The sequence below is a fragment of the Fringilla coelebs genome, assembly GCF_963513975.1.
Source record: "Fringilla coelebs genome assembly, chromosome: 3".
Taxonomy (NCBI): Eukaryota; Metazoa; Chordata; class Aves; order Passeriformes; family Fringillidae; genus Fringilla; species Fringilla coelebs.
Window position 1 is genome coordinate 7,691,579 of NC_140030.1, and position 17,745 is coordinate 7,709,323.

Sequence of the window (17,745 nt, forward strand, 5' to 3'; positions counted from 1 at the left end):
GGGATGAGGCAAAGCAGAACAAGAGAAAAGCAATGAGGTCATGAGCTTGTGGTGATAGCTGATCAGCAGTTGCATTTTTGTTGGCATTCTGAGAGGAAAACCAGCAGAAATTGATTATTAGAAAGTGACATTTACAACATAAATCCTGAAGCTACTGTAAGTTAGTGGAGCTGGAGGGGCTTTTTTTCATGCAACTTAGTAACATTTTGTCAAATGTTAAAGAATTGAGCTGTAAGAGACATTACCACAGTAAAATATTTTATTTTCAAAAAAACATTAATTATTTTTAATCTTTTGTCTGTAATACTGATCAAACCTATTTACAATTAAAATATTTTACAAAAATATATTTTTAACTTAAAAAAATATAAAAAGAAGGCATAAGGATTAAGTCTACAAGAGTTAAATTCTATTCCCAGAAGATTTTGGAGAAATAGTCACAAACATGTAGATTCTGTGATGTATTACAGTTTTTACAATGAAACATCCCTATTATTCTGTAATGATATTTATTGCAAATATACAAAATTACAAAACATTAGAAATAATTTCCTAATAAGGATATGAAGAAGTAAAGTTCTGTAGAGCTTACTGGGAAGCAAAGGGAGATTTCTAGAACTCCAGTTACTAGAAAGTAACTTGTTCTGCTCTCATTAACACAGTGTCTGTGATGAAAATCCTGATTCCTTACCTGCACACTGACCCCCCACCTTGTTTCTGTATCAGGGGAATCATGAATCCTTTTCACTAGGAATGGCTGAACAATAACCCTACCAAAAATCACTGTGGACCACAAGTCAGAAGAGCTCAGTGACTGCTGAGTCAGAATGGTATTTGGCAGTTAATACTGAAAATAACCTCTCCAGTTGTCTACAGGCTAGCAGTGATGAAATCCACAGGCACTTTCTGTCTGCAAGATTCCTTCCAAGAAGGATACAGCACTAAAGCACTGTCACACATTTTAGAATGACTGAACCATTGCTTTGACTACTGCAACTTCTAAATACTCCCTAATCTAGGAGTAGATGGCAGTAAAAGACATTTTGAGAAAACACCTCATGTATTTAACACCAAGATAGTGATTACCACTACCTCTGAGTAGGCAGGATCCACTAATTAAATTTCATATTAGAACTGGTTCACTGTGAATACCAGGCTTGTTTCAGTAATGTAAGCATTCCTTCAAAGGTTTCTATTTCCCAATCATTGCTTTAAGGTGTTCAAGTTTATGCTCTTCAATGAAGTCTTTTACAATATGCAATGCTCCAATTCTCACCAGCAGGAGAAGAACTTCTTTTGTTTCATCACTATTTAAAAATAAGAAAAAGAATTTAAAAAAATATAGCAGCACTTTTATTAACCAACCTAAAGTATCATTTTTGTTTCCTGACCTTGGCTACACTGATCATTAACAGCACCCAACATCAACCACCTCAAACTCTCACAGTAAACAAGGAGTGCTCAAGTGCTCCTTCACATTAGACTCCATCTTTTCTTTCAGATATATATATATATATATATACACATGACATGAGCATACTTTAAAGTGTCAAATATATGGTATTTAAGGAATTTTAAAAAATTTTAACACAAAGTATTTGGGGAAGCATTTGAATCTCAATGACAGCCTCATCCATTACCTGTGGTTGTCCTTGTGCAGCTCACGGGCACATTGCAGCAAGTGCTGGCTGAAGTTCAGTAATTCAGGGAGAGTTGATCCACCCTTGAGATCTTGGAACCATCTTCCTGGGAGGCAGGCAACCACCTGTTAACATAGCATTTGGAAAAAGTTTAACAAGCATTTCAATATAACCAAGTCACATAGTTTCTGACAGGAACCTTCTGGCAGGTTCAGTCATTATTACTGTGTTTTTTCCTTCAAACCAACATTGATTATCTCTCCAAGTAGTTATGCTTAAGAACCTACAGACCAGTATTTGCTCTAAAATGCTCTTATGCAGCAAGGTTGTTAAAAGAAAAAATAAAATCAAGTTTTAAATATTTAAATATTCTTTGTTTTTAAATATTCCATCTTCAGTTTTGACCCTTCTTCATGAAAAACAAAAGGCTTTGAGCATACATGCTCTCCCAGTGAATGTTATCTTTTACCTTATTACACTTTTCGATATTATCCGGCCCTAGTGGTGTGTTCAGGATGTTCAGCAGAAGGTAACGGTTCAGCAGCTTGCTCAGGCCCAAATCACGGATCTTGTCTTCCTGAACAATCCCATCCCAAAGCACAACATTGGAGAGCAGCTGCAGTAATGAGGAAACAGAATCTGTAGAGCTGCTGGCTGTAAGTGTGCTAAAACTCTTACAAGTTTCATAAAAGAAAAACACAGAAAGGTAATATGTGCATCGAGTGCAAATCCTCAACTCTAGGACTTACACTCTTCAAACTTCTGGTCAGTTAGCCACTAATAAACTGCATAGAGTAAATAACCTAATTAATTTTACAACCTAATTAATTCATCTGTATGTATAGATACACCTGTATATGCATATACATGACCTCCCAAGGGTGGGAAGACCATTTTAGCCTTCTAGGGAGTTTAACAATTTGCTAAGGCAACCAAGTAAACTGTCAGATAAGCAAAGACAGAAGTGAAAAACTTTTATCAACTGCTCAGGACAAGACTACACAGAGTCCCTCATGACACGATGATGCTACAGTCTGTAGCATCAAAAAGATTTTTTTGTAGTTCATATCAGTATTATTAGGCACTGAGGGTTTTTTCTATTGCCTCTATCACTATAAATCTTTACAACTGTCATTTTTGATCATGGTGTAAAGCTGTGTTTGTGAAGGTAAAATACCTTGTGGTTAAGCTACCTGAAAATTAACCTGCTCTGAGCCAAGGGGAAGACAAGCAACATGAATAGCAGGAAAATTGAAATATGGTCTGGGATGTTAATGTTTCCAGTGAAATGAATTTCAGAGAGGACAAACAGAACAAAATCCAGCCCTATTTTCTCTACCTTAACAGCTGACCAAAACCGTCTTTCTTGAAATTTTGAACGTAGTGATGACTTGTCTTCCACAGTGCTGGTCATGGGAAGAAAAAGTTAAAGTAAAGATTATTTTTTGTTGGATTTAAAAGAAGATACACAGACATCTGATCTCTCATACAAGGATGTCTACAGTATTTCATCTACATCTGTAAGGGAGAAAGGTAGAGGAACTAAAAAAAGTCCAAACTGAAGAGTCAGAGGGTTAGCTTACCTTTTAGGATACAGAGGAATAAAGACATCTTCCTCTACAGATTTCTTCATTCTTAGGACAACCGTGTTCATCAGATCCTATTAAAAAATAATTATTAATGTGTCCTCAGAAGAAAGACTTCATATTCCATTTGTAACAACCTCAAAGGTTATTTAATTCATCCAGAGGTCTCATATCTTAGGGGTAAGTGCAGCTTCCATTTGTATATAACACACACTGAGACCCTGAATAGAAAATAGAAACAGCAGACAAATCACAGCTGTCATTATCTATAGGCTTAGCCTAGAGGGTTTTGCTATATCCCTAAGCTATATCCCTAGGTGAGGCTTGGTTTTGCACATTAACCTGCAAGGCAGCAAGAAAACTGTACAGATTAAAACCAAAGCAAGTTATACACATGGGATGTGCATTAAAAGATGTTAAATTCTATGAAAAAAAAAAATCACCATAGCTAGGATAGTCTGTATTCTTGAGCAATGTGTTTTCAGATGCCATAGATTGCCATCTACCTTTTTTTTAAGCCTATTTATTTATTTTAAATTCTTGCTAAGATCAGTTATATCACTTGACTTTAAGCCATGGTTTCAAAACAGCAAACTTTGGAAAGTATAAACATTTTCTTCAAAATATTTCTTTTCATACTCAGGGCCCAAACATCCATCCCATTTCACCACTTAATCCATCCCATTTTCACTACATAAACTTTCTGATTTACATCAGAATAAACCCAGAATCAGGCTAAGAAGGGCTTCCTAGAGTGACAGTGTATATAAAAGTAATTATGAAAGGATTGCTAGATTACATAGTAGTTTTCCTCCTCACCAATTAATCAACCTTTGGGGATTCTCAAGTTTTAAAATTCGGGCCTAATTTATAAATAAAAGCTTATGGGATGCACCACTGAACCATTATTAGCATATATAGCTCAAATTTGCAAAGATAATTAAATGCAAATCATTGTTATTGCAGTGAAGGAAGATTAAATCTACAAACAGATTCTGGATAGATACAGGCAGAATTTTTCTACGAACAGTAGCTGATTTCTGCCTCATTATCTTCAACAAGGAGAGAATCAGAGAGCTGAAGTTCAATTGTTAAATCATCTTAATAGAAAGTGGCAAAACAAAAAAGTCATCAGAACCAAACAGGTTCAGGAGAATGTTCTCAGTGCCCACAGGAACACACACAAAATACACACAGTGGGTGAAGTTCCCCTTTCTCGGTAGCACAGCTTTTACCTCTCTTGCTCGGCTGGACTCATTTTTGGAACAGATTTGTTTTCCAAAGATGTTATTGCAAAGCTGTACAAGATTCTTTGTCTGTGAAGTAGATAAAGGATCCCACACACTCTTCACAAATGCTGAAAAAAAAATAGGAACTTATTTCATTCATAATATTCAAGTTACTTACCTACCCTAGTTTCAAGCCATTACAATGTAACAGAAGTAAACATATAAAAAGCTCAGCCTCTCACAATAATTTTGAAGAGGCCACCTCAGCCCCACTCTGTGGAACTACACAATCATTACATCTTGGAGCACTGTAATATCATCAACATTATTTGATATTATCGTTTTTATTTAAGGTTTGATTGCGTAGCTGCAGTGAACATTTTCAATACAATCTTATCATACCTGTAATTTTGGGAAGAACAGTTTTTTCAATCACTCTAGGCAAAACTTCTTTATCATGATCATCATCTCTTTTTGATTCAGATGCATTTTCTGCATCACTGAATTCTTCTATAGCTCTGAACCAGGGCATCTCTTCCAACTCAGTAAAATTCTGTTGAAAGATGAATCCTATTAGTTGTTCAGCTGGTCAGCATAAAGAGAAACAGTAACACCCAAAGTCCCACTTAATTTCAGCTCCACCCTCATCACTGAATGGGCCAAAATAGCAAAATTAGATTTAGAGCCACAATTTAATGGGTGGGATTCTTCAAGTGTCTTCAAAGAAACCAGGAGAACTGTTTTTACAGGAGGTGTGGCAAAAGGGGCTGGAGGTGTGGTAAAAGGGGCTGGAGGTAAAACTGAAGCATTCCACAAAATACTTCAGTTTTTCAGACAACACAGTAGCTTTCTTAATAACTAATTCACTGTGCTAGGTATAGGAAAAAATTATTTTTCATATTAATACATCATACACACAAACATACAACTTTTAACAAAAGTACACACAAACATACAATTTTTAATAAAAATGTCAGCTGATGCACCCACCTCAAGAGGATTCCAACTTATTAACTGAACTCTTATCAACGGGTTTAATAGCTTAGGCAGGCAGAAACTGATGTAAGCATCACAGTAAGAGTCAGGAAACTTCTCTTTCCATTCCTGGAATTTCAACAGGATTTTTCTGATGTCACAAAAATCTGCATGTACATCTTCAAAGATTTTCCTACTATCCTCTAAAACGTTATCTATGGATAATATTCATTGGGAATAAAAAGAAACAATCACAGAACTTATTGAGGCATAAGCTGAAGGGTTCATGCATCTATAGGATATAAGAGATATTTTTATGAGAATTGCATTTGTTATTTATCTTTGACACATCTGACATTGAAATGGTTTAAAAGCAGCTCCCACAAAAACCCAGTTTTAGAGAAAAATAGTGTCAGAAGTCCAAGGAAAGGCAAGTTTCTTCATGATCTATTTCACAGATTTATATAACCACTGTAATTCAAACTCTGTTCCCGAATGATAAAATTTCAGGTATGAAAACCCTTCTGCTGTTATGTTAAGCAAAGTTATTATACCTTTTCCTCCTCCTCTTCATCCATTCACTCAAGTTTATTAAAACACCAACCTTTAATTCACACCCCAGCTTCAGGAAATAAATTGACTGTACAAAACATGTTGCAGCATTTCACTGAGTACTGCCAGATCAGCTCTGGCAGAATCTGACAGAGCTAACCTCTAGTTTAAAAAGCCATGTAGAGTGCTGACACGTAACTGACACCACAAGAAATCTACAACCATTCATCCATTCCTCCCAAGTCATTAGTCAGAACTGCCTGGGTGCATTTTTTTCTACAGTGTGCAAATAAAAATATGGAACTCAAATGAAGTATTCCTCTACCTTTCCTTAAAAAAAAAAAAATCATTAAAGAAATATCAACAAGAGATCTTGTTCTAGGACACATTAGGACTGTCTCACCAACCTTTGCTCTTCTGGAACTCGTCCACCTCTGTGGGAGTCAGCTCCTCATCACTGGACAAGCCCTCGTGGTGATCTCCCTCTCCTGAGTGCTCCCTCGCCTGCCGCCTGCAAGCCCTGCATTTGGGAATGAACTCAGATGAGTTATCCTCTCCTGTGTGTGCAGGAGACAGCTTAAAAAAAACACTCCAACTTCAAAAAATGTACTTAAAACAAGTCATGAGAACAACAGCCTGAGGAGAGGAACAATGGGGGAGCAACAGTGAGTACAGAACCAAAAAGGAGGGGATTTGGGAAGTGACATCCAAGAGCTTAGAGCAACATCTCTGACCTCCCCCATGAGCCATGCAATAACCTTCCCTTCACCTCATCACCCCTGATGAGGCTAACAACTCATCCCACCTAGAACACTGAGCATCCAGTTCTGGTGTTGAACTGGATCCTGTCTGACAGTTTAGTGTGTATTTACTGAGCTCTCAGACTGTCCTGCCGTCCTGGATCTTGTTCAACAACCCACAGGAAAAAGGTGATAGCACCCATGTGCCAGTGGGGTTCCAAAAGCTATTGCCATGGCAACAAGAGAAACAGGCTACAAAATCAATGGCTTGAATTTCTACCACAGGAAAATGATAAATAATATGGAAGTGACATTGCATAAATACTTTTAAACAGTTATTCACATCCATTAGCATTAAAAGTTAACTGCTTTGAGAGGAAGTTGTTATTATTATACCACTTCTCCTCCAGTAAAATTTCAAGGTACTTGCTGCTTCAAAGTATAGGCATGACCTGAGGTTACCACTTCAACTATAAAACTTTCAAAGCTCCCAATAATATGAAAAAAAAAATCAGTACCAATCTGTAAACACTGTAACATCCAAAATGTAGCATCTGTCTGACCTACACTGATAGCAGACCTGGGGCTACAGGTTGATTTGCTTCACTCACCATCACCTCTCCAGCAGAAACAATTCTGCCCAATTTTGCTACTTATACAGTAATTCAAAAATATACTTCTGTAGAAGTTAATAATATTATTAATTAGAATAGGAAGAAAAAAGCTCTCCTCATAATTTTGTCTCACTTAAGACTTTTTAGTTTAAAACATCCAGCTCGATTAACATTCAGGTTCAAATCAATATGAAGAGAATGACATTAAAGCATAAATGGCTTCCATGTATTTCAAGTTTTGGAAGCAAATAGTGAAATATTTTTCATGTAATCTCATTTAGTAATGCTACAGGTTTACATATTCATGTCTGCAGGAATGACAGGAAGTCAGTGCACAGCACATTTATCAGAGTTAAGTGCACCTCTGTGTAAGAGTTACCTTCGATGCTCACACATCGCCAGAACCTGTGTCTTCTCACCACCTTCCAGTTTGCTTTTCACTGGTTTGTCATTCCCACCTATAAGACAGAAACAGCTAAAAATAAAGCAGTATATTTTTGAAGTTCCTGTTTTATTTTCAAACAGGAAACAAAGAATCTCCTATTGTTTTGAATGGTTTTCTTAAATTTGGAAAATAGCCAACAAAAGAACAAACCTAATCAAAACTCTTAACAGTATTCAGAGTAAGAGTGAATTTCTTGTGGCACTAATAAATGGCTGATGTGCAAAACATGCCAAAGAGAAAGGGTGTACTACTACTGAAGTACTATCATGTAAGAAAACAGTCTTTCCACTATATTAAATATAATTAGGGACATAAAAAACAATGCTATGTGCTGCTAAACATGCAAGTGCAGTCTCATGTGTAATGAGGTGCATGTAAAATCATTTTAATAGCAATTCTTACTATGGCATTATCATTTTCTCCTTAATCTAGTTGTCAGTTTGCCACCCCATTTTACAAAACCATCCAGGCTGCTACTTTCTCTCATCAGCAGTTTATCCTCTGAAGTGAGAAGACTGAACCCATATGATTTAGTATTTACCAGGATCCAGTGCATCTGCCCTCCATCTGTTCCCAGCAGCTCCAAGCAGATTGCTCCCAGCTTTGCCTGAACAGTTTTAAAGGGTTTTGGAGGTCTGGTTTGTTTGGGTTTTTTAAATAGCAGCAGCTAGAGATTCACACAGCACATAAACAATACCTTAGTGAGGAAAGAAAATATGAGCTGAGAAAACTATACTAATTTTTCCTACAGTGACTGAAACAGTTTTCTTTTAGATAAAACCCTTACACAGAGTAGCTTCTCTCTTCATGCTCTGCCACATGGGTGTCACCTCCTGGTTTGAAATCTCTAATCTGGGCACACACAGAGCCTTACAGGCACCCTCAGGTAAAAGTGAAGTTGCCAATTCACACTCAGCTTTTTCAGATATTCACAGAAGTCAATAATAAGCAAGCTTTCTCCAACTTGAAACCTACTGGAAAACTGACTCCCATTTTTCTTTTTAAATACTGATGGGAAATTGAACAATTAAAAAATGACAAGATACTTGGTCACCTCATATTCAGAGAAATTAAGCCAGAGAAAAACAGTGTCATGGGCATTAGTGAGGTAAGAATTTCAAATGAGGTACAGTAGAACACACCTACTGACAACGGGAAGGGGAAAGGGGATCAAAGGTGAAAATTAAAATCATAACCCAAAAATGATCTGTATTTTTGCTCAAAGACAGAAGTTATTTTCTCACTGAAAAACTGAACGTTGTACTAACTTGTCAGATGCTGAATATAAGCAGATTCATTTTTCAGCTCCTCCTGCCTTCGCTTCGATACTCTCACGGCTCGCTGCTGAAGAAGGGCATGCACAGCCCATTCCAGCTCATTAATGCCCTTCAGCTGCAATACAGCAAACACCAATCAGGCTTTCAATTGATTTATATCTCACAAGAATGAACAAAAACCAATTTCCATGGGTTTTTTGTATGGCTGTGAAACTGGAACAGAAGTATCATAGATTGACAAGTAGGTTCCTGGTCATGGGAGTTTTTAAGGCTGAAACACAAACTACATGCCAGTTACACACCAAGGACTAAGACTTCATACAACAGGGTTCACCAGGACACCACTGGTGTCCCTTGTTTTACTGCAGTTTGCTTTTGAGGCACTAGCCACTGAAGAAAATTTCTTCTCTTTAAAGTTATCTGAACTAACTAACATTTCTTCTCTTTAAAGTTACCTGAAGAAATTCACAACTGCAAAGTGACACAAAATTAAATTTAAATTAAATTTGATTCTGCTAGAACTGATTTTTAACCAGGTGGTATCTCTCATTTTTCACTGACAGAATACACCTTTATCATCTTAAAAAAAAAAAAGAGGAAAATATACATACTTTTTCATTCAAACAGTTTATCAAGTTTTCTACATATGTTTTCATGGTCCTGTAGAATTTGTAATTCAGAGCTGCATCTGAAGACTTCTCCAACTCCTGGACAGACATCTTTGAGCTCTCAATATCTTCCATATATTTTTCATACTCTCTCTGGTGGGCACGGTGCACATCCTGTAAGGATGTTATCCTGAAAGAGCGAAACCCAGACAATCAGAATTAGTGCCAGCTTAACAGCTGATGCACTCCAAAACATTTCTCCCATTATAATCACATACAACATCTTTGCCTGTGCTAATAATAGCACTTGAATTTGACCTGAGCAGCACTAAAAGATTTACCCATGCCAGCATTTACAGGGTAGAGACAAACATCATGCTTTGGCAATCCAAATGTCATTTATATGGTGATGGTTTTGAAAGCACCACAGGTATTTTACCTGGACTCCTCAATACACCACACTTCCCAAAACTATAAAAGCCAAAATTACATGGTATCACATTATTAAATAGATTCTACCCAATGTAATCTGGTAAAAACTACAGCTCACATCGGCATGTCCATACCAGTTAATAAAAGCTGGATGGACAGAAGTACCTGTAAGCATTCACAATGTGCTCACTGTTAAATACAAACCAACTGACAACTCTTACTGCTGAGTGATAAACACCAAAAACTTCTGTCTATGGCTGTCTCTAGTAGACAGGTAGCACACAAATATTTACATACATTACAACTCTGCTTCCTCTCTTTTTTACCCTTCCCTCCTTACATATCCCAAGTGTTTGCTCAGTTTGAGCAGGTCTGTAACAAAATCAAAGCCAGACCACAATTTATTTCACCTCCCTGAACTAAACACCTCCCAAAAAAAAATAGATTAACTAAGCTATTGTGTTCTACTGTGCTACAAATTAAAAAGAAAAAAATATTAATTTATTTCAGCACTTAATATGTTAAAAACATCTACAAACAAAACAGGTTTGTACCTACATGAAACAGGTTCCCCCACCCCTTCTTGCTGTTTCCCGGACAAGTTTCCTACTCTTGACAGCTATATTCTTATGTTTTCTTATTTGATTCTGTACATCAATTCCTGCTTCAGTTAACTCAATTCCCTTCAGGTGATTAAAGCTAAGAAAGCATACAATTCCACAAAAATATTTAGTCCAACTTAGTTTCACTTCTCTAAACAAATGTGGCAGTGATGGTCTGTACAAAGCAAAGATTACACAGAGAAAGCTTGGTGCAAGTTCACATTACAATTTATGTCTCACTTGTATTAAGTTACTTGTCTAAACTTATCTGAACAGCTGCTTCCCAGTGCTGGGAGGGATGACAGGGGATGGCTTACCTTGGGATGCCTGACCCCAGCTGTCCTTCCCACACACCCTCTAGGAGGTTCCCATGTCCAACCCAGGACACTTCAGCTGCCCACCCAGCAGCTGAGCTCAAAAGAAGTCACAGCCTGGCACACAGCTAAAGAAAAAGATCCAGGCTGCAAAGAATTTGGGCTGCTTTAGGAAATATTTTTGCAGCTGGTATAAGAACTACCAGAAGAGCTACTATAAGAAGGAGGATTGGGAGTGCCAGCTCTACCTGCTCCCAGTGAAGTTCTGCTTGCTGGGCAAATGTAATATTGAGCCAAGGCCTCTGTCAAGAACTGCCAGTAACCATAAAAAGTTGCTGCCAAATAAAAGAATTTACTTTCTAATGTTCAAGCTGACAGAAACACTCTTGGAAAGTCCAAATGCTCCCCTGAAACAAAGTATTGCCACATAAAGTAAAACATTTGTACTACTCCATTAGACATCATTACTCTTGGTAACAACCCAAATACAGCTCAATGCTCTGGAAAAAAGAGTAAGACTTCAAAGCTGTTGCCTCATTCTGTGACAAAAACTCAGAAAACTAGTAAGTTAAGGAGTTACCTTTCAGTCAGCCTCTTCTTCACAATTTCCAAACTCACAGGTGGTAGAGAAACAGAGGTATCAAACTTGGGTTTGGTGGGTTGATATTTACGCACAGAAGCATCATCACAAATTTCCTACAAAATTTAAGTGTCAATTTTTAATATACCATTTACACAATTTCTCCCTTTGCAACTCTATCGATCAACAAGACATATCATTTGAATACTAGACATTTGACACAAAGACATATATTTCAATCACAAAAAAATCTAGACAAAACCCTATCAATTCAAGCATTAAATCCATAACTAACCAGGTCTATGGCTATAAATTCCTGCTGTTTCCTGAAGAGTAGAATTAACTTCTCCATAAGCAAGTGGAGTATGAGGACCTAAGATCATAGTGGATTTGAACATATCCTCAATAAGATGTAACTTTCTCTCATTCCTCTACTCCCCAAATTGGAAAAACTTCTACAGCTGTCAATTTTGACTTCAATAAAGAGCTGGTTATTCAGATACTTCTAAGTCTGATCCAGAGTAAGTGATCCAAGCCAGAACCAAAACTTCCAGCACATCAGAATATAGTTTGTTTTTGCCAGTTACTTACTGGGGAAAAGACAGCATTCTGCTGAACTGTGAAGAGAGCTCTCAGATTGCCACTCAACAGAAAGTTAGCAGAATAAAAGAATAATTTTTGCTTTGCAACTTTACAACATTTGTATCATTTGCATATTCTTGCTTTCAAGATAGCTTGCACAGCAGCAAAAAAATTCAGAGTTCAGAATTTTCTTCTCTGTTTCTTATGATCTCTTATCACAACAAGACCTGCCTCTGGGGCTGACACCACCACAATGCTTCTCAACAGCCAGACAGAGATTACAGATTTTCATTATCATCTTCCCATATTTCTAATAATCTTGCCCTGAAGAATCAGGGAATAACTTCCTAAAATCCTTCTTAATGAGAGGGCAAAACAGAGATAACAACAGTACTCCAGACAAGCTCTCTTGACTGTAAGCAAAAAGCAACTTCCAATGGTTAGGAAAGCTTGTGTCACCTGAGAGAATTTAACAGCTTTCTTTATTTGCTGCTCTTCCCACTTGGCTTCATCATCACTTGATGCATCACCCAGAGATACTGGAAGGTAAAACAAATGTTATTAGATGTAACTATACCCTTAATTTTTTTCCCCTCCATCTAAAGCAAAAATGGGTCTCCCAGCCAACACTGAGAACTGATACACACAAAAAACAGATGAAAAACCTGCAGATGGAGAACTGCAAAACTGAAAGGCAAGGAAAGCTTGGAAAAAGCTACTGGGATTTGTAGGAGTAGCACTAACATTAATTCCCCCAACTGTTTCTCAGACAACTACTACTGCAGTAGGCGGCACACAAACATCTTGTTTTTATTTCTCAAAACAAAGTTTACATGCATAATACATGTAAACAAGAGTGTAAGTATAGACCAAGACGTGATACCCAACAAACCCTTGAGCATTCCAGAACACAGACTCAACTACAGATACAAAAACATCTCGTTAGCATTAATTTGAATGGCAGATTCTGCTCATAGATATGCATTCCTTATAGCCCTTATTCAAATACTTAAGTAAACCTGTGCTTCATAAACACTATAAGCAGTTCTAAGGGAAAAAAACAATGGAAAAGCCAATTATGTTTTGCATGCAGTAGGTTTGTTTGCTTCTGCAGGGCTGGAATGCTGGTTTGTTTTTCATTTTTCAAATTTATAATGGTAGTGTAGGAAGAGCACTTAGAAGACCAGACCAGAAGCAGGAGGCAGGACTTAGAGTAACTTTACTCACAGTAAATGTGCCTCTTATAAGGCCATTTTTCTGCAGTCAACAAGGCCAAAAATAATTTTGTAAATGTTTCTCAAAGTATCCTGTACCACCACCAGTGAGATATAAACCAGGTTTATGACCCACATGAACCTCAAGTACCAACTGCACAGCCTTCTTCCAAGAGCCCCAAGGAGCAAAGCCTCACTCCTTACTGGATAGTCCCAAGCGGCTCCAGAGACTAAAACAAAGCCTCTGGGAGAAACACCACAAACTCACCCATGTCTTCAGTCATCCTCTGCCTAAGAGTTCTCATTTTAGGAGCAAAATCAAGATTCTTTGTTTCAGACTCATCTTCACTCTCCAAATCACTGCTTCCTCTTCTCTGAGGGGCCTGAGGACTGTTTGAAACATCCAGGGCAAGATAATCAGCCTCAGTCCTGGCTAAGTGACGCTTCCTCCGAGCAGCCTCAATGTGAGCTGCACTGGGGATATTGCCTGCATCAAAGAGAGAGAAAATCTAAGGAAAAGACTAAAAGCAACACCCTGGATCTAATGCAAATCATCACAACTGTTCAGCACCACTGTACAACTCTGGATACAGAACACAAGATGGTTTTCTACAGTGGTTGCCACGCAGAATATAAGAAGATGAAAAAGTGGCTCTCAGCCTCAGAGCAAGGTTTTATTTTCACCTCCTGAAGGGAACTGTGCATCACTAAAGAGGAATTTTCAGCTGCCTTTCTTCTATAACCAGGGCTCATAATTTCTGCTCCATTCCCAAAATTAGCACAGAAAGACAACAAATATTTGCAACTAAAAATGTGGAGGAACCACTATTCTTCCAGAAGGGTAGCCCTGACTCAGGATAAACAGATGCCCATACCTTAGGTGGTTTAAGCTTAGTGGAACTCATCTCACCTAACTTGTCATGTACTTCAAACACAAAATGTTCTAAAATAGCTTTCTTGGGGGGGAAGGAAAAAAAAACTAACCTGGTGATAAATCCTTCCTCCTCTGTGGAGAGCTGGATTCATTTTCAGAATCTGAGCTGTTGTAATCCTCATTCAGTGAAGAATAAGTTTCATCCTCATTGTCCTCATCCTCTTCATGAGTATCTTTGGTGCTGCCAACTCCAGGCTCCAACTGACAGATTTCTTCATTATAAGGGAAAAAAGTATGATCCATTATTTCAGTTTCAGCTGCTGGAACATGATGTGCCATAACTGGTTACCAGAAATTATTTACATCTTGCTGCACCAAAGACTGGCCACTTGTCTATCTCCACCTGTTCTCATCAAAACACATCAAATTGTAACATTCCAAGAGAGTAATTTACAAGCCAATTCTTGTATTGAATAAAAGCATCTTTGATGATGCGTCCCATAGAAAGACTACAAGTCCTTCTGAGACACAGAGTGTATTTACATGCACAAAGGCAATGAGATCAGCTCTCAGATAACAACTAATTAATATTCTGATTGCTCACAGCATATTTGGATTCTTGACTTGAAAAACTGCATTTAGAAAGCACTTTTTTTAAAGCATTAACAATGAGGGAGCTCTTAGTTAAACTATAAACATTTTTATCTATCTTGTCTCCAGTTATTATCAAATTCTTTAAAAATATTGACTTCTCTTCATCTGCCACTACATTTTCCATAAATCATCAGATTACAGAACAACAGAATGTACCACCTTTTATAAGAATACAATATGCTTTTATAGGAAGTTACTAAGAAGATTCACTATCTCAGCTGAATCACAACCTCAAAGGGAATTATTGCCCAATCTCAATCTAATTTACTTTTATCAAACATTAGCAAATACGGTGTACCTGTGATTTGACAGAGGTGTCAAAAGGGGAATACATAAAGAGAACTTTTAGATACATTTGTTTCTAAAACACACAAACTCCAAATATTCCAACAGGAGAGTTACCACAGAATGGTTTGGGTTGGAAGGCACCTTAAAGATCATCTACTTCCAATTCCCCTGCCATGGGCAAGGACATCTTCCACTCGACCAGGTGCTCAGAGCCCCATCCAACCTGGCCTGGAACACTTCCAGGGATGGGGAGCCCAGCCTCTCTGGGCAACTGACTGTATTTCAATGAAACTAGGGATACTACCAGAATAATCAAGGCTATTGATTGAATTCAATTAAAATACTTAAATGCTGTAGGAGCAAACAATTTAATAATGCTTACATTAAGTTTCATCAGACAAAATGATACTAAGCTCACATTTTCCCTCAATGCCAATACTCAGATCAAACTGCAATCTGACAGCAATAAGCAGTGGATACCCAGCCCATAGTTTGAAAGATATGATGCTGAAGTATAAACTTATCAAAACTTTGTTAACTTTGATGTAGTACATGGTTCTGCATAACCAGGTTTTCTCAAGAACAGCCTCCAAGTTCTGATAAACTTTTACCAAGGTCAAACTGAAAATAATTTCAGCACAAATACATTACAATTATAAACCTGTAAACTAATATTGTAAGAATAATTCGGGGTTCAATTAACAAGCAATACAGCAGTATTTTTATATCAGTCTTCATGTATTTCATAAAATATTTAACTAAAAAAAAGTACTTACTTTTGCTTTCTTCACCTTCTGTCTGTGCAGGCAGTAAGCTTTCCTTCTTTTTAATTCTGAAGGTAACTTCGTTGAAGGATGGCTTTTTAATTTTAAAAAACTCTTCACCTACCAGATAAAACAAAGTGATTCTGAGTAACATTCATAAAGCCAAGAATATACACACATATATAGGTATGTACTGCATACAAAAGTGCACGTAAACTCTATGTGTGCGCAGCATAACTTCTCAATCACAGAATCAATTAGGTTGGAAAGGATCTCTGAGATCAAGTCCAAGCTATGACCAAACACCAACATGTCAGCAAGACCATGGCACTAAGAGCTATCTATGTCCAGTCTTTCAGGTCTGGCTGGATCAATTCTAAATATTACCATGGCTTTATCACTCATGATCGATCACCTCTTAGATAAAAACTGCAGCTCAGCCCCCTCTACACAGCAACACTGTACTGCTGAAATGCAGGGTCTCTCTGTAGCTTGTCCCCACCAAGGTGGCTTTGTCTTCTCATCAACCCCAACAGTAACAGCCCACAAGTGTCAGTTAAACATTAAAGTTGCATTTATTTAAGCTTGTTCATCATAAGCTTGTTCAGTCATGGAACGACACAGTACTTGTTCTCTCTGGTTTTCTCCAGTTCTAAGAAGATTTCAAATGCTTTCCAGCCAAAAGAATGTAGACATAAAAAATTGTCAAAGTACTTTTCACAGAAATGTCAGGGTTGAAAGGGACCTCTGGAGATCCCCTTGGCCAACCCCCTTGCCAGGGCAGGATCACCTGGAACAGGTGAGAAAGGAACGTGTCCAGGTGGGTTTGGAATGTCTCCAGAGAGGGAGACTGCACTCCCTCCCTAGGCAGCTCTTCCAGTGCTCTGCCACCCTTGATGTAAAAGAGTTCTTCTTCGTGTTGAGGTGGAACTTACTATGTTTTAGTTTAGGGTGATTGCTCCTCATCCTATTGCTGGGCATCACCGAACAGAGTCCGGCACCAGTCTTTTGCACCCGCGTTCGAGATATTTAGATGGACTGATGAGACCAGCTCTCTGTCTTTTCCAGACTAAGCAGGCCCAGCCCATGTTTTAGTACGGGTTTACCGTGCAAACCCTCCCCAGAGCCCTTCCCCTGACACAGCGCGCCTGGCTGTGTTTACAGCGAGAGGCAGGAGGGGCTCGCTGAGGCGGCAGCGCAAGGCAGAGCCCCTCCGCTCCCGGAGCCCCGGGCCGTGCCCTGCGGGACACACACACTCGATCCCGCCTCACCTTCCCGCTCCTCCTCGCCGCCGAAGCTCAGCAGCTCCTTCCCGGCCCGGCCCGGCCCCGCTGCGGCTCCAGCTCGGCGCTGCCCCGGGCCCGGGCCCGCCCCGGCTCTGCGGGCCGGCTCCTCCGCCGGCAGCGGCCCCTCCGCGCCGGGATCGCCCTCGGCCTCCGAGGGCTCCGCTTCCCGCTCCGATGGCGAGCTGGCACCGGAGTCCGGGGACGCGGCTGCGGCCGGGGACGGCTGTGCCTCCGACTGTGCCTCCGGCTCGCCCTCGCTGCTGCCGCTGGAGGCTGCGCGCCGCCGGCCGCGGAAGTTGCGCGGGGGACGGCGGAACATCGCGGCTGGGAATCGCTGCCTGGAACCGCTGCCGGGACCGCCGCGATCCCAACGTGCGGCCCGGCGCGCAGGCGCGGCGACCCCGGCGCGCCCCGCCCGCGGCTGGGCGGGAGCTTGGGAGGGACGGAGGGGCAGGAGGGGAAGGTGTAACAAAAACGTAAAAGGCGTGT

General features: G+C 39.3%; 1 protein-coding gene across 2 annotated transcripts; it reads right to left on the reverse strand.

Moving 5' to 3' along the window:
- Positions 1–302: 302 nt before the first annotated feature.
- GCFC2 (GC-rich sequence DNA-binding factor 2) lies at positions 303–17,608 on the reverse strand. Of its 2 annotated transcripts, XM_084201690.1 has the most exons (18): positions 17,242–17,608; positions 15,983–16,090; positions 14,375–14,536; positions 13,659–13,877; positions 12,636–12,715; positions 11,595–11,710; positions 9,670–9,856; positions 9,050–9,173; positions 7,716–7,794; positions 6,390–6,502; positions 5,446–5,645; positions 4,858–5,008; positions 4,462–4,583; positions 3,224–3,300; positions 2,980–3,046; positions 2,110–2,256; positions 1,641–1,765; positions 303–1,307 (listed from the first exon to the last, which is right to left on the reverse strand). In XM_084201690.1, exons 1-18 carry the CDS (start codon positions 17,573–17,575, stop codon positions 1,193–1,195), a joined length of 2,526 nt encoding a protein of 841 aa, XP_084057816.1. In that variant the 5' UTR covers positions 17,576–17,608; the 3' UTR covers positions 303–1,192. The 2 variants fall into 2 exon arrangements, with proteins under 2 accessions (XP_084057816.1, XP_084057817.1); XM_084201691.1 differs by lacking the exons at positions 303–1,307; positions 1,641–1,765; positions 2,110–2,256; positions 2,980–3,046; positions 3,224–3,300 and adding an exon at positions 3,307–3,447.
- Positions 17,609–17,745: the final 137 nt, after the last annotated feature.

What these genes read in the sequence shown, in the direction of transcription:
- GCFC2 (XM_084201690.1), bottom strand. Translation starts at nt 17,575, where the DNA reads ATGTTCCGCCGTCCCCCGCGCAACTTCCGCGGCCGGCGGCGCGCAGCC. An exon ending in CGGCGAGGAGGAGCGGGAAG is followed by an intron (nt 16,091 to 17,241) that starts GTGAGGCGGGAT and finishes TTTATCTGGTAG; the next exon opens with GTGAAGAGTTTTTTAAAATT. An exon ending in TAAGTTGGAATCCTCTTGAG is followed by an intron (nt 5,009 to 5,445) that starts GTGGGTGCATCA and finishes ATCTTTCAACAG; the next exon opens with AATTTTACTGAGTTGGAAGA.